The following is a 26,704-nucleotide window of genomic DNA, read 5'->3' as shown; positions in this document are numbered from 1 at the left end:
TCTTCACAGATACTGCTTTTAAGAATGCAGAGAAATCAGTCTTAGAATCTGTTCCCAGGGAAACCCAACCTGCAACAATGGCTTTTCCGCTCGGTTTAAAATATAGGACAATAGTGAGTACATAAGTAGAGAAAGGATAGATAAAGCAAATGGGACAAAATGTTAACAATTAGTGAATCTAGATGACGAATATATGGGAGGTCTTTGTGCCATTGCAACTTTTATGTAAGCCTGAAATTGCAACAAAATGAAAGTTTTAAAATAGACCAAATATCAGTTACTTGAAGATGCTTAAGTGTAGTTATGTTCCAAGACAGTGAAATTGGAGTTAAGGTTCCAAGTTCATGGTTCTACAAAAGTTAGCTCTGAATTTAATTATAGTGAGATTTACTTCACAGCTTATCAGTTCATCAATCGACTGCATGTTTTCCATGATGAAATTACATTATCTTTTATGAAAAGCGAATTTTAAGTAAATGACTTAATTTACTTAAACTGTACCTGAAAGAATGCTAAGCAACAATTTTTATTTTTTATAGAACAGTTTGGAAATTTGTTCAGTTTAAGGAGCATTTCAATTCCAAAACACGCGTTTACACTGTTAATGTCTGGTAGTCTTGACTCTTGGTTTGCTGCCTCAGCCAAGAACTATGACCGGTCTCACCAGCTCTGCGTCAAGGTGTTATCTGAGTGGTGCAGGTCCCACAGGACCTACAACTTCTCTCTAGATAGTTTCTGCAAAGTGTGTACAACCTTGGTCTCTAGGCAGTCATCTCTGAATGTCTCCACGCGTCACTTCGCGCATTGTCTTCACTTTGTCCTCTGAGGTTCTCATCCACATACTCATGCCCAATGGCTTGTCACAGTCCCACTTGATAAATACCCTGGATACCAAAGGGATTTCCTTCCACTAAGGGGCTAAAGGTATATTCTCATTCTCTCCCTTCCACTAGCTTGTGAAAATCCAGAAGTAAATGTTGTGTAATAATCTAATCTAATTAAGCACACCTCACTTTCAGTTTTGTACTGGTATGTAAAAAAAAAGAATTTCCATAGACTTACTGTATATTCTAACTGCTTTCCTTTTGGCCCCATAAGAACAAAATACACCATCAAATGTGCAAGATATTTTTTCTTTCACATTTTTCTCAATTTTTCCTCATAATTTTCTTCAAAATTTTTGAATTTCTGAAATTTTTGCTAATATATTTCTCAAATCTAAAGCCTAAGTCCATATCATTTCACAGATAATTTTGTTGCCAAATGTTAGAATGATAATAAAGTTTCTTTTTAAATCCAGTGAAAGTTGAATAGATGACCTAAGTGCCAAGTCACCACTCTTTGCCAGTGTTAATTATAAAATCCCCAAGTCAGTAATAAGCCCATTTGATTCATTCATTTTCTTGAAAGGTTACAAGATGAAAAACTACAACCATAAATGAAAAGTTCTTGCTATCTCTTCAGTACTGTATCTCTGGCATCTGCCATACTTCCTCCTTTTCCTCACATAGTTCCTTCTGGTTGGAGTAATTTTTTTCTTCCTCTGCATTTATCAGAATCCTAACTGTCCTTTAAAGCCTTATTCAAGTTTTACTTCTTGTTTGAGGATTTTCCTGCAGTTGGTTAATTCAAAAAAGTTCAGCATATAATTGTTCTCTGTTTGTTCCCTCTAAGTCTGTACCATATGTTATAATTACCTCCCTGGTCGGGCCTTACACTTTTTGATGGCAAGGTCTATGACTCATCTCATTGTTTTTCAGGACATGCTTCCTATATAATCCCTAAAGTGACTTTGAAAAATTATGTACCTCCTCACATGATTTTAGGTTGACATGTGGACATGTATAAGAATAAATAGCTTCCAAGGATCTAATTCTGGCATTGTGTAAATGTTGACATTAAAGACCAAAGAAAAATAAAACAATACTATCTGTCTAAATACTGTTTGTATTGATATCTGTAATCATTCATTTGAAAAAATACATGAATTCTTTTTTAACTGCCGGAAATTTTATGTTATTCCATTTTCTCTTTAAGGTTTTTCTCCACATCCCCCACAGAATTTTATCCTTATATTTTTATTCTTGAAAGTCATTTCTACATCACATATGTATGTGTGTGTGTATATATATGTATATATATGTGTGTATATATATACACACAAACAAATCATTTTTTATAAATGGGTTTATTTTAGGAGATTCATACGTGCACACATCATACTTTGATCATTTTCACTCTCTAGCACCTCTTTGCCCTGTCCTCCCTGCCTGGTTTCACATTTTGGGGGGACTTCAATGTATACAATATATTTTACTTATGTCATCCCCCTATTACCCACTTTTACATCCCTCTCCCTCCCTTTTATTTCCTTTCTCTTGTGTAGTAATCTCCTCCCTTCTACTTTCTTGTCATCCTTTTTAGAGTCCATATAATAGGGAGTTCATGCAATATTTGTCTTTCTGAGTCACGCTTGTTTGGTTCAGTCTGATGGTCTCAAGATTCATCCATTTGCTTGCAAGTGACAGAATTTCATTCTTTCTTGTGGCTGACCAATACTCTCATGTGTGTACATATCACATTTTCTTCACTCATCTGTTGATGGGCATCTAGGCTGGTTCCAGAGCTTGGCTAGTACAAATTGTGCTGCCATAAACATGAGTATGCAAGTATCCTCAGTATGCTGGCTTTAATTGCTTTGGATATATATCAAGGAGTAGTATAGCTGGATCAAGTGGTACCTCTATTTTTAGTTTTTTTTTTTGAGGAATCTCCATACTGATTTTCATAGTGATTGTACTAATTCACATTCTCACCAGAGGTATAGAAGGGTTCCTCCCTCTTTTTTCCATCATTGCCAACATATTGTTTTTTGTATTCTTGGAGACAGCCATTCTGATTGGGGTGATTTGCATTTCCCTAATGACTGTAGATATTGAACATTTTCTAATATATTTATTGGCCATTTATATTTCTTTTGAGAAGTGTCTGTCCAATTCATTTGCCCTTTTATTAATTGGGCTACTGTATTTGATTTTTAGTGTTTTTTAGTTCTTTATATATTCTAGATATTGGGCCGGGGATATAGCTCAGTGGCACAGCACCTGCCCAGAAAGTGCGAGGTCATGTGTTTGATTCCCAGTCCCAGAAAACAATATATATATATGTGTATATGTATATATATATTCTAGATATTAATTCTGTTGGAAGAGTAGCTGGTAAAGTCCACCCTACCCCCATTCTATAGGGTCTCTTCATTCTGTTGTTTCCCTTCCTGTGCAGAAACTTTAATCTGATATAATCCCATTTATTCATTGTTGCTATTATTTCCTGTGCTATTAGAATCCTACTCAGGAAGTCTTTGTCTGTGTCTCTGGCTTCAAGTGTTTCCTCTGTGTTTTCTTTTAGCAGTCTCCAGGTTTCCAGGCTTACAGTTAGGTCTCTGACCCATTTTTAAATAATTTTTTTATACACTATGAGAAATAGAGATCTAGTTTAAATTTTCTACAAGTAGATATCTGCTTTGCCAGCATCATTTGTTATAGGGGCTGTCTTTTTGCCAATGTATATTTTTGGCTCATTTTTCCAGAATCAGATGGCCATTCATAGTTGCATGAGTTTGGTTCTGTGTCCTCTATCCTGTTCCATTAGTCTGTGCGGCTATTTTTGTGCCTGTACCATGGTGTTTTTATTACTGTGGCTTTGTAGTGTAATTTGAAGTTAGATATTGTGTTACCTCCAAGTCTTGTTCTTTTTGCTTCAGGATTTCTTTAGCTATTCTGGGGCTTTTGTGTTTCCATATGAATTTTAGGATTTTTTTCTAGTTCTGTGAAGAACGTCATTGGTATTTTGATGCATGTTGCATTGAGTCATGAAATCACTTTTGGTAATCACTTTTGACAGTTATTCTGTCAACCCATGAATAGAGGAGGTCTTTTTATCTTTGAGGGTCTTCTTTAATTTCTTCAGTATTTTGAAGTTTTAATTGTAGATGTCTTTCACCTTCTTGGTTAGATTGATGCCTAAGAGATTTATTTTATTTGAAACTATTGTGAATAGAGTTGTTTTCCTGATTTCTTTCTAAGCTAATCCATTTTTTGTGTATAGTATTGATTTTTAATGTTAATTTTATATCCTGAAGTGTTGCTGAGTTCATTTATCTACCCTGAAGGTCTTTTACTAGATTCTTTAGGGTCTTCTAAGTATAGAACTATATCATCTGCAAACAAGGATAACTTGACTTCTTTTTTTCCTATTTGATTCCTTTTTATTTTTATTCTTGCCTAATTATTGTAGTTAAAATTTCAAGAATTATATTGAATGCAACTGATGAGAGTGGATGTCCTTGCCTTGTTCCTGATGAGATTGTTTTTCTAAATTTTCCTTGAGAAAAGGTTTTAAGTGCTAACATAGTCCCTCTAGATTGATGTATTACAGTTATTGTTAGTACACAATCTATCAAAACCACACGAATGCATTACAAATTTTTATAAGTACTTATAAAGCATAAAGAATACAATTTTATTGGAAATGCATGCTTTTATGAGCTACATGGGACTATTCATTTACACACATATAAATATTACTTATTGCTAGATATAAGCAACGTTTAGCATAAATTGTTTCTGTTTTACATTTTTATAGATGTAAATGCTGTGAAAACTTGACATAAATTATAAATGGGAATAGGAATTTCTTTATTACAGCTCTGTCAATCAAGTCTATGAATTCCTTCCAAGTAATATGCCAAAATTATGTAGTGATTTATTATAAAATTATTTTTCATCTCTTGTTGACTATTAACTTGACTAAGTCTTTCTTCAGTGTTATTGAAACCAGAATTGGAATGTCTTACTTTTAAAAAAGATTTGTTAAAACAGTCATTAGGAGTCATGTACTTTCTCAATTTCTGAGAATAAAACCAAAAACACCTTTACTAAAGTTTATCAAGCCCAGCATGGTGGTGCATGCCTGTAATCCCAGCACTTGGGAGGCTGAGGCAGGAGGATCGTTGCAAGTTTGAGACTAGCCTGGGCTACAAGTGAGCTCAAGGCCAGCCTGAACCACATAGTGAGACCCTGTCTCAAAAAGACATAAATAAATAAATAAAGTTTATCAAATAATTATTAACCTGTTATGCTTTAATGAAACCTAGTATAGTCAGATCCTCTGGGGAAAATAAAGATATTAATTGAAATATACACTATACTTTTTAGCAAATGATTTTATTATAGATATATTTTAAATATATTTTCATCAACTCATTAAAGTACATTTAGTTCATTCATTTTTTGGAAAATATAACCTAGTTAACAAAACCAACCCTTACTATGAAAAGAGTCAGCCACAATATAACCCAATTTTCAGTATAATTAATATGTACTAATATGAAAAAACCTAGTCAGATTTAAAACCCCTCCCAAAATGTATCATTTACTCAAAGAAATGTAAAAATAAATCTTCACACTCCTGAAATTTTTTCCTACGATGGGTAGCTCAGCCTTGGAACTTTGTAATGAGTTTACATTGATAGCCGTGATAATAGCCCTGATCCTGGGTTTTTGTTGCTTTGCTTTCAGGGGGCTCTTAGGCATTCTTTGACAATAGTTAGGAGGTAAAAAGCACAAGAACATTAAATAAAATTTGTCACCTGTCATGCTACCCCATACCATACAAGGTGTATCTGAATACTAAACATTCTGGGTGTGGACCAAAATACTGTGTGGCTGCTTATGCTGTACTTTGCCCTTGCAAGAATATGTGTGAGAGAAGGTGCTTTGGGTTTTTTTGACTTGATTGAAGGAGGCCGCCCTGATGTATGTGTGTACAGGCGTGTATTTTTTTAACTGTTGTTTTGGTGACTTAGAGGTTCTTATGTTTTAGAAAGATGCACAATAATAAATTTGATGAAAGATACGTGTTTCTTCTCTAAAGTGAGGGGAAATCAATTATGAGTAGGGAGGGGAAAGAACTAACCTGATGCCTCTAGACAGTTGCATTCTAAGGCAGATGAGCTTTTGGCAAGAATGTGTGAAGATGTGGATTTGGAATTTGATTCCTTTAACACGGGGCTGTGCCCACCTAGTCCCTGGGAAGTCTTTTCATGCTCCTGATAGTGTGCATACACAAGTTTGAAAAATACTTTTCCTATACTACTTCTTATTGTATACAATAATATGCTGACCTGGGCTACACAGTGACGTCAAGTCCAGCCTGAACTGCATAGCGAGACCCTGTCTCAAAAAGACGAAACGATGATGATGATGATGATGATGATGATGATGATGATGATGATGATGATGATATGCTGACGTAGAGCTGCTACTAATACTTTTAGAGTTAGGCTTTGTTTTATGGTGCTGAGATTGAACCCATGGCCTCACACATGCTAAATAAACATTCTACCCCTGTGCTACGCCCCAGACTCTAAACTTTTTAGAGTTGGTACTGATCATAACTAATATAGGAAGGCAAAGATTATTGAATTAATAAATATATACAAGAACTATAAATACAGAATTGAAAAACTAAGCACTGAATAAGGTTTGCAGTTGAATTAGCACTGACACACCAGTGTGCTTCCTGGTTTTGATACATGACAGCTTTACAGGATGTCAACACTGGGGAAGGGTACACAGGACTCTACTATTTTTACGACTTATTTTTAAATTTTACAGTTTATTTTCACTGGTTATTTTTCCTTTTATGTCTAAATTAAACTTTAAAAATTATGTTTCTTATCAAAGAATTATACATTTCCAATTAGAAATTCTTAGAACACATGAAATTTGTACTACAGTAATAAAGTTCTTTAAATATTAATTTGAATAATTATAATTGTCATTCATGCCTTGCTAAAATTTCATTTGAATAATTTCCACATTTCCAAACTTGATTTTCTGTATCATACCTACTGCTATGTTGTACTTCATTTTTAAAAAGTGTTTTAAATAATAAAGCTATAATAGAATTGTTGACAATGGGAAAAGGGCTAGAATTTTGGCTGTATTTTGAAATCATTCTGAACTTACCAAACACTATGTGATTTATACTCATAGATTACCACTGGCAGGTGATGTATATTTAGTGGACAGAATGATCTTTTGAAGGAATTAAACTCACAAATTAAGAACTAATATAAAATCTTACTGTTTTTTGCCAAAATAAAATCTCAGCTTTATCGTTGACAGAAAACGCTTCCAAGGCAAGACTGAAGGAAGACCAGTGCCAAGACATTGAGCCGCCTGTGGAAACCATGTTGTCCCAGGATGCTCTGCTGTTGGAGGAGAATGCTTGGAAATCAACAGACGTAAGTCCCTGCTCTGGTTTTCTTTTGCTGTGTAACAAGTTGCGAACAAATTTTGTGCCATAAGACAATACCAGTTTGTTATCTTACACTTCTGGAGGTTAGAAGTCTGACCCCACCCACTGGCCTAAAATCAGTGCCTGCTGGGCTTTGCTCCTCCCTGGAACACATCTGTTTCCTAGCTGCGTGTGTTCTTGGAGAAGCTGTGCTTGTCTTTTCGCACCACTTTTGGTGTTTTTTTTTTGTTATATTGGTTTAAAAATATGAATAAGATCAAATTATCAACTTTCTTTAGGATTTGTGCTTTTTAAAAATTTTAAAGAAATTCTTACCCTGTTGGAATAAAAATCTCTTACTTTTTTCTAAGTGTTGAGGTCCTATGCCTTCTAGTACATTGTACTATAAGATAGAGTTCTTATTTGTGCCCTAGAAATAGGCCATATTTAACTTATTGAGTAGCTCATCTTTCTCTACTCACTTTAAAAACCTTTTTTTATGAGATAATTGTAGAATTGCAGGTAGTTGTAAAAATAGTAGAGTCCTGTGTACCCTTCACCTAGGTTCCCCAGTGTTGACATCCTGTAAAGCCGTCATGTATCAAAATCAGGAAGCACACTGGTATGTCAGTGCTAATTCAACTGCAAACCTTATTCAGTGCTTAGTTTTTCAATTCAGTATTTAGGGTTTTTTTTAAAGCTGCATTTGCATGTTTGTGTATGCAGTTCTGTGCAGTTTTATCACATAGACATTTGTGAGCCAGCCCCACACTCAGGATACGGAATTGTTCCATCTCCACAAAAGAAGTCCTTAATGCCACCCACTCGAACCCCACGCTTAATCTCACCCTCTGGCAATAACTATCCCTTCTCCACCTCTTTTGTATTTGGGTTATTGTTTCTAGAGTGTTGCACAAATGGAATCAGACAGTATAGACCTTCTGAGATTGTATTTTTCTTAGTGTAAAGCTTTTGAGTTCCATTCAGGGTGTTGTACTTAGCAGTAATTTTTTATTGCTGAGCAGCACCACATTATAAAGATGTACTAGAGTTGGTTCAACAATTTTCCTGATGAAAAATATTTGGTTATTTCTGACTTTTGACTTCTTCTGAATAAGACTACTGTGAATGTTCATGTACAGAGCTTTATAAAGTTTTCATATCTGTAGGATAGATGTCCAAAAATGCAATTGCCAGGCATGGTGGTGCACGCCTATAATTCCAGCACTCAGGAGGCTGAGGCGAGAGGATTGTTGCAAGTTTGAGACCAGCCTGGGCTACAAAGTGAGCTCAAAGCCAGCCTGAACTGCATAGCGAGACCCGGTCTCAAAAAGACAAACAAACAAACGCAATTGCTGGGTTGTATGCTAAGTTTTGTAAGAAACTCTCCAACTGATTTCCAAAGTGGCTACACCCTTTTATATTCCCATCACCGATGTATGCATGGTCCGGTTTCTCTGCATCCACACCAACTTTTGGTACAGTTATTACTCCTATTTTCATTTAAGTTGTTGTAATAGCTCGATAATGATAGTTCATTGTGGTTTTAATTTGCATTTCCCAAATGACCAATGATGTTGAACATCTTTTCATGTGTTTACTTGGGCCATTGTAAATTGTCTTTGGTGATATATGTATTCAGGTCTTTTGCCTATTTGAATTGATTTTTACCATTGAATTTTGTGAATTTGTCATATATTCTGGACACAAGTCCTTTGTTACATTGTGATCTGCATGTTTTCTTCCTATCTGTGGCTTTTCTTTTTAACAATATCTTTCACTAAAAAGTTTTAAATTTTGATTAAGCCTACTATTGCCAATTTTTCCTTTATGGATCATGCTTATCCTTCATTTGCAGAGTTTATGTCCTCTCATTTACCTCAGTGTAATAGTTTTAGAAGCCATGACCCTAGGCCATGATTGATGATTGCGTATTTTGGCTTCTTTTATAAACAAGGGATCCCAGTGTCTGAGCATAATTTCAAGCAGTGAGTCCATAGTCAGCACTCATGTCTTCAATGAATACTTTCATCTGTGTTTACCCCTCCAGAGTTGAGCTCCTTATTTTCTCTGTCTTTTTATGGACCCAGAACCCCAAAGGTCTACAACTTTATTATATGTTTCTATTCATGCTCTCCATGAAAGTGCTAGTCTTGCTTTTCAGCATTACTACATCTTTTTAATTTTCACATTTGTACTTTCTCTTTCATTACTTTGTGTTTGGAGAAGGGAGGTATCCTCAAAGCATGAACTTACAGAACCATAGAACCATTTTGACTAGACATCAGTTCTACCCATGACTATATGAAATTCTCATTCGTGTATGTGTGTGTGTGTGTCAAATTGTGTATTTCTCCCACTGGAAGGAAAGCGCCCTGAGAGAATATTTTTAGACTTATTCAATACTGAGTATTCAGTTGATAAATTTTTGTTAATGAAGAAGTGAATAACTAGCAGACATACATATATGCTGCCGTTTCTTCTTTTCCTTCTTTGGTCTCCTGCTCAGAATGCTTTTTCAGTGTTTCCTGCCATTATTCCTGTGGGGGAGATTGGGATTCTTTCTTGGCTCTCTCTTCCCGACCTAATTAGATACTAGATTCAGCTATTTTTATAGCAACTCAAAAAGGTACATAAACTTGAAATTTTACTGTTTCTTGTAAAATTGCTCACAGATTGAAAATGCATTGATTATTTTAAAAGATAAGCTATTAAGTCAAAATGATTTTTAAATTTGACATCAGGGTATTTGCTGCTGGCCTTTAGGTAGAAATAGACTTGAATAATCCTGTTTGCTTTGGGGCCAAAGATATAAAATGCCACCTAGATTTTTATATCCGTCTTTAAATCTTAATTATGCCACATGTTGTATCAGCTAGAAAAACATTTGACACAGTCCAATATGTCCTCTGCAATAGGCTGCTCATGTAGCAGAAGACAAGTTGAACTATAAACCTAATTGTTGTTGCAGTGTCCTGCATGAGAGATACCACATCCACATTGATTTTTTCATGTTCCTGACGCAGAACAAGAAGGAAATGATATTGATAATTGCTCAGGCAGAATGAGGATACTTAAAGATATCTTTTCAAAAATTTAAATAGAAATCTCTTTTAACTATTCTCTTTCTACAAATGAAAAAAAATGACCTTAAAAGCAGTGAATAAAATTCTTAACAGAATAGAGCTTTCAAAAAGCAGGACAGTGATGCTTTTAAAACTAAGTAAAGGCTTTACATTTATGACAGACATAAGTGTGTTTACTCTGTGTGTATTGTCCAGAATTTTTATTATTAAATTTGCTAATTAATAATGCTCTTTGTGGCTTCTAGCCACCTCAAAAGTCATCCTTCTCCTTTTTGAAGAGATTGAACAATAAGGTTGTGATTTTTTTTGGTCTCAGTTGTTTCCATAGCAACAGATAGGGATGCTGAGAAGTGGTTCACACAAAATTAAAGCTGACCAGATCTTCAGTCTAGTGCTGAGTTGCTAAATTGATAGCAATAGATGAGAAATGTTTATTTCCTTCTGTGTCTACTTACTATTTTGGTAAATGAAGAATATACAATTCCATCCTTGGGTTTATTTCCATGTCATTTATTATATTAGCAAAAATTTTAGCTCATCAAAGCTGTTCGAAAAGTAGAAATTATACTGATTCTTGGTTAATTCATCATTCCTCTGTCTCTTTGTGTCATTGTTTTATGCTTAAAAGTCCTCTTACTTTCACGTTTATATTTATTGTTGCTCTTTTTAGTAGTTCTAGGGACTTTTTCTTCTTTCTTCCCCAGTTCTCCCTCTTGCCCCTTCTCCCTCCATCCCTTCCTCCTCCTACCTTTTTCTTCCCCCTTCCTTCCTTTCTAGTGATGCTGGGGATTGAACTCAGGACTTCACCCATGCTAGCCAAGTGCCCTACTGTTGAGCTACAACCTCAGCCTTATTACTTCTTTTTAAATTAGAGAATACTTATTACAAAAAGTTCAAATGACATAAACTGTAAAGAATGAAGAGCTAAGTTTCTCCTTACTTCTCCATAGTCCTTGAGTTCCTCTCTCTGAAGGCAATTATTACTAGCAAAATTTTTTTGGGAGGACAAGGTCTCACTATGTAGTTTAAGCTTGCTGTAAATTCATTATGTAGCCCCTGGCCTCAAACTCATGGTGATCCCCCTGCCTCAACCTCCTGAGTGCTGGGATTACAGGTGTGTGCCACCATACCCATCTACTATGGCTAGCAATTTTAAATGAAATTTTTTTGGAAATTTCCTGTATCTACACATTTATTTTACCCAAATGGAATCATTCACTATATATTGTCCTACAGCTTCTTTAGAACTAAAGCAATATATCTTGGTTGTCTTCTTACATAACAAATATAATCATACATTTTACATTTTTTCAAAGTAAGCTTCTTTTAACTAAAGTATATATCATGAACACATCTGTTTATTTTTGTTTCTTTAATTAACTTTTTTAGTCATTCATTTTTGCAGTAGTGGAAATTGAACCCAAGGCCTTCACAGCCCCAGCCTTTTTTAAATTTTAAAATAGGGTCTTGCTAAGTCACTTAATTGCCCAGACTAAGCTTGAATTTGCAGTCCTCCTACCTCCGTCTTCCAGAGTGTGGGGGTTATAGGTATACACCTCTGCAGCTGGCATGAACACGTTTCTGTATCAGTACATATAGCTGTCATATTTTCTTCATGCGTAAATTAATTCATGCAATCATTCCCTATTGGTTTATCATCTTTCTTTCTCTTTCCTTCTTTCTTTCCCCTTCTCTCCCTTCTCTTTTTGCTTGTTTGTTTGTTTGTTTGTTTGGGGGACTGAACCCAAGACCTCATGTATGGGAACACTCATTGTACCACTGAGGCACATCTCCAGCACCCTTCTTATCAGTATCTAAGAGTTACTTGTCTATTGAAGAATTAACCCACTGTCTGGTTCTTTGTCTATTCATTTTCAGTTAATCATTTGATTTTATTTTATGGCACTTTTTATATGTCTTTAATTTTAATTTTAATTTTAATTTTTTTGACACAGGATCTTCCTCTGTAGCCCAGGCTGGCCTTGAACTCACAGCAGTTCTCCTGCCTCAGCCTGCTGAGTGCTGTGATTACAGGCGTATGCCACCCTACCTGACCTCCACTTTAAATTGTATGTGGTCAAATGCATCTGTCTTTCCTGTATGACTTCTACATTTCAAATATTCTTAGAAAGACTTTCCTTACTCTAAGACTTTATAAAAAGTCATCTTGGCTTTTTTCTTAAATGACTATGTTTGCGGTACCGGGAACAGAACTCACAACCTTGCACTTGCCAGGCAGGCGCTTTTGCCGCTGAGCTAAATCCCCAGCCCCTTAAATGACTATGTTTTAGGGGTGTGTTGGCACATGCCTGCAATACCAGCACTTGGGAGGCTGAGGCAGAAAGATCACTGTGAGTCCAAGGCCAGTCTGGACTACATAGTGAGTTCAAGGCCAGCCTGAACTATAGTAGACCCCGTCTCAGACAAGCAAATAAACAAATAGAAAGATTATGTTTTAGAGCCATTTTAGATTAACAGGGAAATTGAGCAGAGGGTGTATAGATTTCTCTTACACTCTTTCTTTCTGCACACACAGTCTCTCTCCCTACCAGCATCTTCTACCAGAATGGCACATTTGTTGGAGTCAGTGAGCCTACAGTGACACGTCACAATCATGTTCTGTGATTACATCAGGGTTCATTCTTGGTATGTCTGTTCTGTGGGTTTTGACAAATGTACAATGGATATGTACACATATCCACCTTTATAGCATTGTACAGAGTATTTTCACTGCCCTAAAAATCCTCCATACACCACCTATAAATCTGTCTTTCCCTACAACCCTTGGAAACCACTGATCCTTTTATTATCTCCATTATTTTCTCTTTTCCAGAATGTCATAGATTGGAATCACACAGTTTGTAGCCTTTCAGGTGGACTCCCTTTACTTAGTAATATGCATTTTAGTTTCTTCTATGTCTTTTTATGGATTAATGCCTGAGTTCAAGTAAATATTCCATTGTCTAGATGTGCAACAATTCATCCATTCACCTACTAAAGTTGCTTCCAAGTTTCAGCAATAATGAAGATCACTTCTATAAATATTTGTGTGCATAGTTTTGTGGGGACATAAGTTTTCCCCCTCATTTGGGTAAATACCAAGGCATACGTTTGCTGGACATATGGTAAGAGTATTGTGTTAGTCAGCTTTCTGTGAACACTGTGACAAAATACCTGGGAAAAACAGTTTAAAAGAGGAAAGGTTTATTTTGGCTTATGGTTCAGTGTTTTCGGTCTGTGGCTGGCTGGCTCCCTTGTTCCTGGGCCTTTGGCACGGCAATGCACTGTGGTGTAAGGGCCTGGCAGAGCAAAGCTGCTCACTTCATGGTGGCTAAAAGCAGAGCAAGGAGGGGCTGACACATAGGCCGTCTTCCCAGGGCATGCCCCACGTGATCTCCTTCCTCCAAACAGGCTCTGTGTCCTGGTTTCCACCACTTCCCAAGAGTCCATTCAGCTATGAACCCATCAGTGAAATCAGAAGCCTCATGGTCCAGTCACATCCCCCAAAGCCCCTCCTCTGAACACTGCCACCTGGGTACCAACGCTTCCACACAGGAGCCTCCGGGGGCCACTTAAGGCCCAACCCATAGCAGTATCTTCAGTTTTGGGAAAAATAATGACTTTTTTGCTTTAATTTAAAACAATATATATATAAAGCTTACCTACCAAGAATTTGCTTTGATGGATAGCATTAGATACCAATTTTTGAAAATTTTACTTTTTACAAAAGATGATCATTTACCTCAATATAATTTTTTTAACAGTGCAGCTTTTTCTTTTTTCATTTGTGGCTTTTATCACATAGTAAATTTCCATTTATATTTGATTCTATTCCTGGACTTTCCATTTGCTTATATTGAAGAATTAACATGTAGGATAAACCATAACATTAAAATATGTTAACTGTAGTGGGATGTAAGGAATAAGGTGGGGAAGAGGGGTAGAAACTAAATTTCACTAAGTGTACCTTATTTTTAGATGTGTCCTTGGAAATCAGGAAAGATTTTATAGAATTACAAAACCAAAAAAAACCTAAAATAAAGTTAAATGTACTCGTTTTGTTCTGAGATGTTGTTTTTTTGCTGAGATTATTATGAGTATAATGTAGGGTAAATCAAATGAGTTCCTGTGTGATACTCTTATTTGTATCATTTTTGGTATCAAGAACTGAGATTCTCAGCTTGGGATAAAGGAGGTATGGATATGAAATAAGAGACCATTGTGACCCAATAGGCTTGAATTGCATTAGAAGTGTATCAGAGTATATCAGTATAGACTAATGTAATTCACCGTGTCAGTAAGCTGAAGAAAAAGTCATAAAGTGATCTCAATGCATACCATGAAGTATTTAACAAAATTCAACACCTATTTATGAAAAAACTCAGCAAACTGGAAATTAGAAAATGGGCAAATAATATGAAGTCTCATTTCAGCAAATACATTTGTTAAATAAACACATGAAAAGATGTTCAATATCATTAGCCTTTCAGAAAATAATTTAAACATGCAGTGAAATATCAAAATGGGTAAAATGAAGAATAGTGACAACACTGAATGCTGATGAAGATGTAGAGAAATTAAATTGCTCATATATAGTAATATATATACTATATATATAGTGGGATGCAAAATGGTACAGCTGCTCTGGAAAACAGCTTGGTAATTTCTTATAAAACTGAATGTGTGACTACCATTGAACCCAGCAGTATACTACTGGGCATTCATCTTAGGTGTTTATCACAGAGAAATAAAAGTTACTTACATCATTCAAAAACCTGTTCATAAATGCTCACAGAAGCTTATTTATAATAGCTCAAATCTAGAAACAGGGGGCTGGGGATTTAGCTCAGTGGCAAAGCGCCTGCCTGGCAAGCGCAGTCGTGAGTTCGGTTCCCGGTACCGGAGAAACCCCCCCCCCCACACAAAAAAAAAATCTAGAAACAATACAAGTGTCCTTTAATGAGTCAAACTTTCATGCCATGGATACTACTCAGCAATGAAAAGGAAGGAACTATGGATATACACAAAAATCTAGATGATTCTCTAGGAATCACATCAGGTTAAAAAAAACAATCCTAGAAGGTTAATACTTATGATTACATTTGTATAATATTTTTAAATGTTAAAATTCAAAAAGGAAGAACAGATTAGTAGGAACATATGATTATCACTTCTCAGCCTTTTGGCTAAGATCAAGTGTAGTATGTGTTCTTATCAGTAGGAACATATTAGTAGGGGCTATAAAGAAGGAAGATCTTTCTGATGTTCTGTATCCTGACTGTATCAACATCAGTATCCCAAATGTGATTTTTAAAAACTCGTTTGTTCTCTTGTTTTCTGTCAGGATCTGATTGTATTTTATGATGAAGATCCAAAACCATCCTTGCCAAAAATACCTCCTTCTGTTATCTCTCCAACGACATGGTTGTCAGATGGGGAAGTGGAAGTCTCCACCCTCTGTGACACAGGTAATTTGGCCCATGGATATGAAGTTAACTCAGAAACATAAATAAGAAACACTGAGCAGGGATTCTGCACAAATAAAAGACTTTATTTTGGGAAATATAGCAACAGTTGACTTTTATTTAACATTGATAATGAGGAATAAAGAGTAGTGTAGATAAACTCAACTCTTCTATGGTCCTATATTTTTATTTTCCCATTTGTTTTAGTATTTTTTCCCCTTTTACTTTTTTTTTTTTTTTGTTATTTTGTTTCTAACGTAATCACAGCCGTTAAGTTGTTAAACAAAAGGTTAAAATGGAAGATTTATTTCACTGTATTTTTATTAACTTCTTTTTGATAGATGTATGACATCTTTCAAAAGCAGGCATTAAGCAAGCATGTAAAAAAGCAAGGAGCATATTGTCTGTTCCACAAACAGCTACACCATCTCTTGAATAATTAACAGTAGAGAAAGGCACAGTGTGAAAAGGTACAGCATTGGCGTCCAGTAAATTACACTATTGAACTGGGCTCTGCTGCTAGTCAAGATCCTCTAGGATCTGATTTCTAGTTGAGGCACTCCATCCTGGCCTTATTGTCCTCGAACTCTGAATTCACAATCCATTCTTCTCTTGATTTTCTCAGAAAGTAGGGTGGGAAGTCTTACGCTGAGATGAGAAGGAAATGGTCTCATTAGTATCTTTCATCCTCTCCTGTGTCACTGCTTTTACATCCATCCGGGATCCTTTCTCTCATCACAGAAGTGGCTCCTTACGTTTTGAGTTTCATCTCCCTCCTCTTGGACCATGCACCTCAGGATTCCCCCCTAAATAGAGTCACAATATCCAAAATATACAAGCTACAGTATGTTAGTATAGAATTTACAAGTTCATGTAAAAATTTTTTACAAAGCCAGTTGTGAGAACAGTGAGGATATTTTGACAAAGACAAAAACAAGAAATTGGGGGTTTTGGTCATATAGGTATAAAGATGTCATTCATATGGATATTTAGTAATAAATGGTTAGAATTTCACCAGTTTTTTTGGTAGTCTTATAATGTACTTCAAGTAAACAGATCCTAAATCCAAAAGCTTGAAAGAACAGAAAGGAAAACTTTTGTATCTAATGTCGCGTAACTTTTTTTTCCCTCCTAACATTTTTAAAAATAGACTTTCTTTTTGAGAGCAGTTTTAGATTCACTGAAAAATTGAATGGAAAGTACAGAGTTCCCATATGCCCAGATCCCCACACATGCATAGCATCTCCACCATCGGTATTCTGCCCAGAGTGGTACATTTGTTACAGTTAATGAACTTATATCGACACCCCATTGTCACTCTAAGTCTCTAGTGTACATTAGAGAGTTCACTGTTGGAGTTGTACATTATGTGGGCTTGAACAGATGACATACATACACTATTAAACTATTGTACGGAGTAGATTCCTCCCCGCTAACCTCCCCCCTTTCCAGTACATTATACACATGGAGCCTTTCAGATTGGTTTCTTTCACTTAGTAATCTGCATTTAAGACTCCTCTGTGTCTTCAGGGCTAGGTAGTTCATTTCTTTTTAGTGCTGAATAGGATGGTATACCACAGTGTTCTTCATTCACCTACTGCAGGACATCTTGGTTGCTTCCAACTTTTGGCAGTTATGAATAAAGCTACTTATAAACATCTGAGGCAGGTTTTGTATGAACAGAAGTTTTCTCCCCACCATTTTAATACAAGTGAAGATGAGCTTCAGGGGCAACTGAAAAGAGGAAAAAAGTCGCAAAACATGTTGCCTGAGGGATGCTTCCAGTTTGACTTGGCCAGAACCCATCTTTATCAGAGGGGGTTTTCTCCAGTCTCTCCTTGGCATTGGTCTCAGAGATATCTTGCTAAAATGCAGATTTTTGCATTTCATTTCCCATCTTACGAACTTTCAACAGTTCTCCATTGCCAGTAGGATGAGTTTGATTTTTTTCACACTGTCACAACATTCAGAGGCTAATCCCAGCCAGTCTTTCTGGCCTCATCACCCAAAACTACCAAATACTGACAATGTCCTGTGATGCTCCCTTACTTGTGTAGTTTCTTCTCTTTGGAATGTCTTTGTTCCAGTTATTTTAGCTGTTTAACACATTGCCATAGAAGTTTGTTGTACAAAATAATGATTTATTGTGTTCATGGATTCTCTGGGTCAGGAATTAGGACAGAGAACAGTGGGGATGGCTTGTCTTTCCTCTATGAGGTATATCTGGGCTTCAGCTGGGAACTCGGGCTGAGGCAGGAATTATCTGAAGGCCTGTACACTCACAGGTCTGTAGTTGCCACTGGATATTGACTAGGGCCCTAAGTGCCTCTCCATGGGGGCCCTTCCATGTGATCTTTTACACATGGGCTGGTTTGGGCTTCCTCACAACATGGCGGCTGGGTTGCTAGTGTGAACGACCTGGGGAAGCAAGGACCCAGCAGAAGCTGAATAATCTTGAAAGTCATGCTGTGGTGTTCCTTCCTCCACACTGTGTTCATCAGTCAGTAACAAAGTGTCATATTGGATGAAAACCATGTTGCATAGGATGTATGTAGATAGAATCTTTGGAAAATATATTCTTCTACCAAATATTAAACACTTGACAAAATCCTATTCAAACAGGAAGGTCCAGCAAAAATGTCATAGTACTATAAAGTCTTTTGATACACTTACTTCTCCTTTCACTATGTTTCCACAGGATTTTTCTTATACCTCTATTACAGAATTTATAAATTTGTATAATAATTTTATAAATTGTATTTACTTTATAATTATGTAAGTTATAATTACATAGTTATATAATTATATGTTATAATTGTATTATTATAAAAGTCTATAAATCAATAAGTCAATATAATCTTATTTTAATTTTTTGAGTTATTTAATCTATGAGAGTCTAACCACTTAACAGTTTACCCTAAGTATCACTTGGGTAACATGTTTGTTTACATACTGGCTATCCCAAGTGTTGCTCAGGCAGGTATCATTTCAACCAGTAGATTCTTATATTGAATAAATTTAATAAAATTGTCATTTTTATATTTCCTCTTATTTTATAAAATTTAACAAAAAACATCCAATTTTTGGTCATCCTGTGTCTTGGTTACTTTTCTGTCATTGCTAGGACAAAATACCTGACACCCAAAATTGAGGAAGGAAAGGTTTATTTAGCTCACAGTATGTAGAGGTTTTTGTGGAGTCCATAATCAGCTGGATCCATGGCAGAGTGGCACATGGCAGAGGGTAATAGTTCATGGCCTTGGAAGACAGCAAAAGCAACTAGAGCAAAAAGACAGGAGTGCAGAGAGCAAACCTCTTTCCCTCCCTTATATTGTATGCAGGCTATCCGCCCCAGGGTGAGTGTAGCACTTACACCCATAATCCCAGCATTGGACCATGAATCACTCAAAAACTATAGAAGACTGCATGAGGCTTTGAGGGGACATCTAGACACAAACCATAACATCCTGTATTTCAATAATTGAACTATAAGTAAAGTACTTATAAATGGTTTTAGATGGGGCAGTCAGTTATCTCACAGCACTTACTGACTAGTTGATTTTCGGTGTTATCTTGAAATTACTTTATAAGCTGTATTTTTAAAATTATCTTTTTAACAACTCTCTTTTGTTCTATTGATCAATTTTTCTGTTCCTAATGTAATTTTTTGCAACTATTATAATACTATGCCATCATATTAATGTTTTCTATTTTACTTCACTTATATTATGTCAGTGATCATTTAGCTATGTATTTCCATATTTTTACTGTTATATAAACAACAGTGTAGTAACATCATTTTCGCCCTTTCAAATAAAGTAGGCTTTTATTTATGTTCTTTTGTGATTTGATGCAGACTCTAAAATACATTATTCTGAATTTCTTTTGATAAATTCTGTCCAGTTCACTAACTTATCCTGTCAACAGATGGTTCTGATTTCCATGTTCTGATTTTGGCAACTTCAGCCCAAGGCAAAAATAAAGTAAGAAAGTTATTCTGGTACGGCATCTTTAGTTCTCTTTTTCTCTCTTGTCTTTGTCTTTCCAGAGCATGCAGTACTGCTGGCCACACCATGGACTGCAGTAGGTGGGGCCTTCCTCCTTACGTACTCGAAATTTGCTTCCCAGAGCCCACCCTTGCCTTCAGCCAGAGGCCATTCTTTAAGTTTTGTCCCCTTTCTTCTTTGCTTTTCTTTACAGTTTTATTACATATATTTTGTACTCTAAAAATATATTTGTTTCATAGGCTCTTGAACTTTATACAAATAGTTATTCTGAATTTATTTTTCCAATCTCCTTTTATCACTCAGTATTATATTCCTAAGTTCCACTTATGTGTATATAAGGTTGTCATTTGTTTTCCCTACTGCATAGTATCTTACTGCATGTCTATACTTGCTATGGTGTAGTACTGTCATCAGTACTACATGTCAAGTTTTTTATATTGCAGAGCAGTACTGTTTATGAACTTGTACATTTACACAAGACTGTTGCTTCTTATTGACAAGAATTCTGTAGGACATGGGGTCGGGGAGATAGCTCAGTGGCACAGGCACCTGCCTGGCAAGTGCAGGGTCCTGAGTTCAATTCCCTGTACCAAAAAAAAAAAAAAGAATAAGAAGAATTCTGTAGGACATATATTTGGGAGTGAAATTCCTATGTAGTTAGATGTGAGCACCTTTATATTGATCAGGTAATGCAGTTGTTTTCCAAAGTTTTAGTTGGTCCATGTCCTCACTAACCCTTGTTCTTGTTATTTTTGAAAAGCTGCCAGTCTGGTGGGTGAAAATTGGTATCTTATTTATTGAAATAAAATGGAACATATTTTCATATGTTGAAACATTTTATAGGTGTGACTCATTCATGATTCCTCATCTGTGAAATGTCTGTGATGTCTTTTGGCCATTTTTTTCTGTTTGGTTGTCTTTTTCTTAATTGATTTGTAGGAATTTTTATTCTGAAACTAAGCACTCCATGTTGGGAGTTTTTTCCACTTTATAACTGGTCTTTTCACTTCATATGGAGTTTTTGAATAACAGAAGTTCTGAATTTTAATGAGGTAGAATTTATTCTTTATGGTTTGTACTTTTTGCATCTTGTGTTATTTTTTAAATTTCCCCTTGTGCTGAGATCTTGAAAATAATTCTATGTAGGGTAAAAGTTTTATAGTTTCACTTTCCACAATTAAATCTTTAATGCAGAATTGATTTTGTCCCAGCATCATTTATTGAAAAGTCTGCCCTTCCCCCAGTGAGCTTCACCACCATTCTGTCCTAAAGCAATGCACATGTGTGCATAGATCTGTTTCTGAGCACTCTTCTGTTCCATCAGTTGCATGACCATCTCTGCTCCAATAAATACTTTTAGTCACTTTACCTTTGTAATAATTCTTGATGGCTTTTTCTTCATCAGGAGTATTTCGGCTATTTCTGGCCCTTTGCGTTCCTACATGAAAGCTTGTTAAGGTCTTGTTAAAACCTGCTGCAGTGGGGGTGGGGATTTAGCTCAGCGGCAAAGCACCTGCCTGGCAAGCGCAAGGTCGTGAGTTCAGTTCCCGGTACCGGAGAAAAACCACAAAAAAAATAAATAAATAAAATAAAATAAAATAAAATAAAACCTGCTGCAGTTTCGATTGACCATGATATATTATCCTTTCCATATATTGTTGGATTTCATTTGCCAATGTTTTGTTAAGTTGTTTTGCTTCTATGCCTGTGAGTGAAATTAGGATTATCTTAAGTTGTATTTGTCATGTTTTGATACACCGCTCGTGCTAGACTCATTTTAAAAAAGAGCTGGACAGTATTTGTGGTTTTTATACTTTGAACTAGTTTGTGTAGGGTGGTGGTAATATTCTGTGAGATACAGAAGGTGTTCTGTGTACTAATGGTGCTGCTGGCAGGGCTGCAGGCCAGGAAGGCAAATTGGCACCCAGGATGTGTATCCCTCCCCATGAAGACAAAGCAACTTCAGTAATAGAAGGTGTCCAGGATAAACCTGCCACCAGGTAATTGCCTGCCTTCCTGCTGGGAATGTAGCATTAGCCTCTCCTCTTGGCAGTTTGTACATTCAGCATCTGCAGTGTCCACAGGTTTCAAGCCCATTCCTATCAAAGCCATCCCTACTTCATGATTGCAGCCTACTGAGCGACCACTGATACGACCAAGAAAGGAAGGTTATTGACAGCCACTAGAGCATTTTCCTGCCTTACTCTTGAGAGCCTCCTCAATGAATGTCCTTTAGAAGGCTGTATAAGTACATGGGTGTCTCCATATCATATGCCCATCCTGAGAGATCTGTCCACATGCCTCTTTGTCATCAATCTCCTAATCTTGTTCTATCTTAGTAACTGGCTAGCACACGTTAGCCACTGTTCATGACTTGCTTTTGATTCATATCTTAGGCATCTTACTTTTCAAGGTGCACTATGTAAGGAGTTCTGTTCGCAATTATTTCTGTTAAGAGGATTTTCCTACTGTCTTTGAGGGGTATTTTTGAGTGGGGCTTTAACTTATTGGTCTTCCACTTTCAGGTAGGGCTGGCATAGTTGCAGATTCACCTATAAAAGAGTCCTATACATGCCCCTCTTAAGTAGCAAAAGGGAACTCTCCATCAATCTGTAGGTGTAGGTTGAGGGAGGAGCAGTAAGTGAGAGGGAGGAGATAATGTGGAGTCTGAGCCACTGATGCATAGGCTTCCTGAACTGTCTTTCCCTGGTGTCATGTATGCCAATTTAATTTGACAATGGAATGCTGCCGTGGATATCTAATTTTGTGTTCTGTGGATCAGATAACACTTATTACATGAGTGGGCACAGTTTACTTGGTATCCTTTGGTCAGGCTTTCAGTGTCTATCAGGACCTAATAGAAAGCCAAGAGGTTGTTTTTCAAATAGATAATAATCACAGACAAAAGAAGCCATGGCTTTACTCCAGCGCCTGAGAGATCAGCTCAGTAATTTTCCTAGTGGAGCTGGTGAGAGGCTTCATTGAGAGTCTCTGTCTGCCTCGGGCACTTGCAGTATTGTTGGTTTTGCCGGGTTACATGCTCCAGGTATCAGGGCAGCTCCCCCAGCAGCCTGGGTCTGCTTTGGCCCCAACGCAAAACAGGCAGTAACTGATGAGGGCAGCACACCCATGTCCAAATTCCAGAGGCTCATGATTACTGTTTCTTTCTTTACGTTGGGTAATGCAAGAGGCAAACGATTTGTCTCTCACTTTAGAGTGGGTGATCCTAACATACTCCATATTACTAAGAACCCTAAAAATGTCACGTAGGTGGCAGGCCCTAACCTTTACCTTTCCCTGGACTTCTCTCCCATCTGCTGCTTGCATGTAGCCCCAAGAGTGCTTCCCACTTGCTGCACAAGTCCAGTTAGCATTGTATTATCAATGTAATGGGCCGAAGTGATGATCTGTGGAATGGATGTCAAGAAAAGCCAGGTCCCTCTGGCCTCTATTAAAAAACATAACTGGACTGACGTAACTATGAGGCAAGGCAGTAAAGGTATGCCATTATCCCTGCCACATGAAGGATAAGTGATTGTAAGTATGGTTCATAATAGGGATTTTTAAAACATTGTGGGCTGCCATCTGTATGTTAGATGCCAGAGGCTGTGTTGGTTTGCTCTAATAAAAGTACAAGAACAGGAACCACAGCTTTGGGTGGGGATCACTATCTGGTTATATCTGCAATCATCAACAGTCATCCTGTATAACTCATCTGGCTTTTCAAGAAAAAGGTTACATTATTCTGGAATATGATAAGAATTACTATCCCATTCAAGTCTTTGATGGTGGCACTAATCTCTTTGTTTTCCCCAGAAAGATTAGGGGGCTGGGGTTATAACTATAAGAGCTTCTACCTGATCCTCCTAGCCATAATAGCCTGAGCTCCGTGAGTGATAGAAAATTTGGGGGATTCGGCTACTTATAAAATGTATTAATTCCCACTATCCATTCTGAGGCCATGGAAATAGCAATAGTAGGTCTACAAGACCTATTGTGATGTGAATACTAGACTGAAACTTTTTGATTTTTATAAATTCCTACTTGGGCCAGTATACCATAGTAGCATTGGTGGAGTTCCAGAAATTGGTGTAGCTCCAGAAATTGGTGTCAGTTCAGGGCAAGAATCTAATAAGACTGGGAAGTCTACACATTTCTGTTTCATAGTACAGTTGTGTAAATGGCTTCAAGTACCTTAGAGAGGGCTCAGGGTAATATTTACTACATATATCTGTAGCTGTCTTGTAGGGGTCTTCAAAGGGAATCCAGGGATTGTGGCTCTATGGACTGACTTACATTTAGGAATGAGTTAAAAGGCTATGAATCCCGTGATCACACTACTGGGTTTTCCACCTGATAGGAGGCTGCCCATCTGTCTCCTACAGTGCCTGATTCATTAATGATCATCACTTTCCTGAAAATAAAAATACTGATGCTATTGCATCCCTATGGCTTCTGTGGCTATTGTGCCTAGCTTGTCTCCAGAGTTCTGCTATCTGGCTGTTATGACTCAGGGATCCCAGTATTCCCACTGAGATCAGGGAACCCAATTCTCTTGCAGCAGCATCTCTGGGGTCATCTCCAGTCCATAGATGACAGCCACTACATAACTCTTCAGAGCTGCTGGTGCTTGTCACAGAACACTTTTCAAATGTCTTGATGAAGGGAGTATCCTCTAGGGCAATGCGAAGGTGGCTGGGCAAGTTCAAGTAATGGATCTGTCCCAACATCTCATCTCTTGGTGCCTTTGAGCTTCCTTTCCAGTGTGCCTTTTTCTTCCTGAGACCTCCTCACATAGCACATTTTCTCACGTGTTTGTGCTTTTCACATCTTGCTGAGATGTTACAGTCCCAGGGAGGCTTTCCTGGACATTTAGAAAAAAATCAAAACCCACCTCCCCACTGCAAATGGCACTCTCTCTCCCTTTTCCCTACTTATGCTCTGTAGCAGGGTCAGAAATGCTTTACAACTTACGTGTCTGTCTGAAAACTCATAACCAGACCACCTTCAGGTTTCATAGTGAATCTGTTACTAGTTCAGCACTGACTTTGCCCTTGCTCTTTGGTGATGATAGATAGATAGATAGATAGATAGATAGATAGATAGATAGATAGGGTGCTGTTCAAGCAGTGATATACAATTTTTGTGTGTTTTAAAAAATTCTTTTGTGTGTGTGTTGTTCACATGTGAATTGGGTACGTTTACTAATGCCTTCTCTTTTGAGGACAGTTGTTACATGCTTTCATGTTTCCCCGAAAGCATCTGTGTATCAATTGTCAGAGTACAGCAAAGCATGCCTGGGATTATATAACTGACTATAGAAATTTGAAAGGTTATCAAAATAGTGATTGCATAATGTGGTTGGTACTGAGAAATCCAACCAAATTTTTTTAAACTTAAATTTTTCTCTCTTTTACTTTAAAAATATGAGAAAGTATGATTCATGCATGAAAAAATGGATGTAAGTAAAATTTTTAAGGACTTTTATTGAAATGAATAAATAGGTAGAACAAAGCCCCAATCAATTGCAGTAGAAGTCAAAAGACTTGAACGGTAATACCAAATTTTAAAATGCCAACTTTTATTTATGTATCATATAATGGTCAACTTTTTTCATGGTTACAGTGATTAAAAATATAGAGAGACACAACTTTTTGATCTATAATTTTAGGTCAAGAAGCTATCCAACCTAAACTCGTCTTACTTTGCTAAGAAATGTATGTCTTATGAAAATGTCATATAAGCCATTTGACAGTTCAAATTAGGATAGTCAAGTTTAATGTAAACTAGCCTGACAGGCTCTTTATCAAAATGTCTGTGATCTCTCAGATATTTAAGTCCCAAGTTGACTTTTTGTTTGAATGAAACAAAAGGCTCTATATTTATTACCAAAAGTGAGTACATTATTTATCCCACAAAAGTTTACCAAATGCCTCTATGTGCCGGGAACAGTGCCACCTGCTAGATGTCCAATGATGAACAAGAGTCCTGCCTTTGTGTAGCTTCCAGCCTAGTGAGAGAGGACAGGCTTAATTAGGTCCTCAGACAAATGGAGTTTCAGGATGGCAGAGCACATAGAAGCATGAGGGGAGCACTGAGCCCTGCTGTGGGACGTCAGAGATGCTTTCTGGAAAAAGATATCCAGGCTGGAACTGGAGGGGTGGGTGATGGTTACAACAGTGGCCAACACTGATACTGTGTGTGCTGGGCATACTTTTACATCTCAACTCACTTCATCGCCCTAACAATCTCATGAGATAGATGAGGGAAACCCACACTGAGTGTTTCGATAACTAGCCCAATTCACAGAACTAGGAAGTGGCCAACTCAGGATTCGGATCACGCTTGCCTGATCCCAGAGCCTTTGCCAACGTAATTGTTTCAGATCCAAAAACCACAGCCAGAAATGCCTTTCACATCATGACCTACTACACACGTACACACACACACACACACACACACACACATACACACACACACACACATCCCTGAAACAAGTTTCTGAGTTTCACAAAACAGTATTTATTGGCAGTATACTCTGCTCTATTTTATTTAGTCAGTTTTATTTTTTAAAAATTGTATGTGACCCAGAAAATTGATTTCACAGTACATAGCTTGAACACCAGCTCACGACACTATTTTGCCTGCTCCACAGAATGAGCCAAGCCAAGTGGGAGAAAGAGGAGACTGGTTCAGGCAGAGTGAACAGTGTGTGGGAGCCTGGGGCTGGGGAGCGGGGGGCGGGGGCCTGAGATGTGGCAGGCGGAAGGGCTAGAAGAAGCTTAGCGGGGCTTTAGGACTAGTAGTGGGTGGCATGGGTACCAGCTGAAGTCAGAGAAGTGCG

General features: G+C 37.1%; 1 protein-coding gene across 2 annotated transcripts in view; it reads left to right on the top strand.

Moving 5' to 3' along the window:
- The window catches only part of Enthd1 (ENTH domain containing 1), a 104,191-nt gene that overhangs the window by 34,483 nt on the left and 43,004 nt on the right, over positions 1-26,704 (top strand). For both annotated transcript variants that reach the window (XM_013511604.1, XM_005379305.1), the window contains exons 4-5: positions 7,191-7,309; positions 15,733-15,856. In XM_013511604.1, the coding sequence (XP_013367058.1) occupies positions 7,191-7,309; positions 15,733-15,856 (243 nt within the window). The remainder of the gene's footprint in view (positions 1-7,190; positions 7,310-15,732; positions 15,857-26,704) is intronic.

Source organism: Chinchilla lanigera, unplaced genomic scaffold, assembly GCF_000276665.1.
Source record: "Chinchilla lanigera isolate Chin_1 unplaced genomic scaffold, ChiLan1.0 scaffold00012, whole genome shotgun sequence".
Lineage (NCBI taxonomy): Eukaryota > Metazoa > Chordata > Mammalia > Rodentia > Chinchillidae > Chinchilla > Chinchilla lanigera.
The sequence above is the reverse complement of the archived record's forward strand: the minus strand, read 5'-3'. Positions and strand labels throughout refer to the sequence as shown.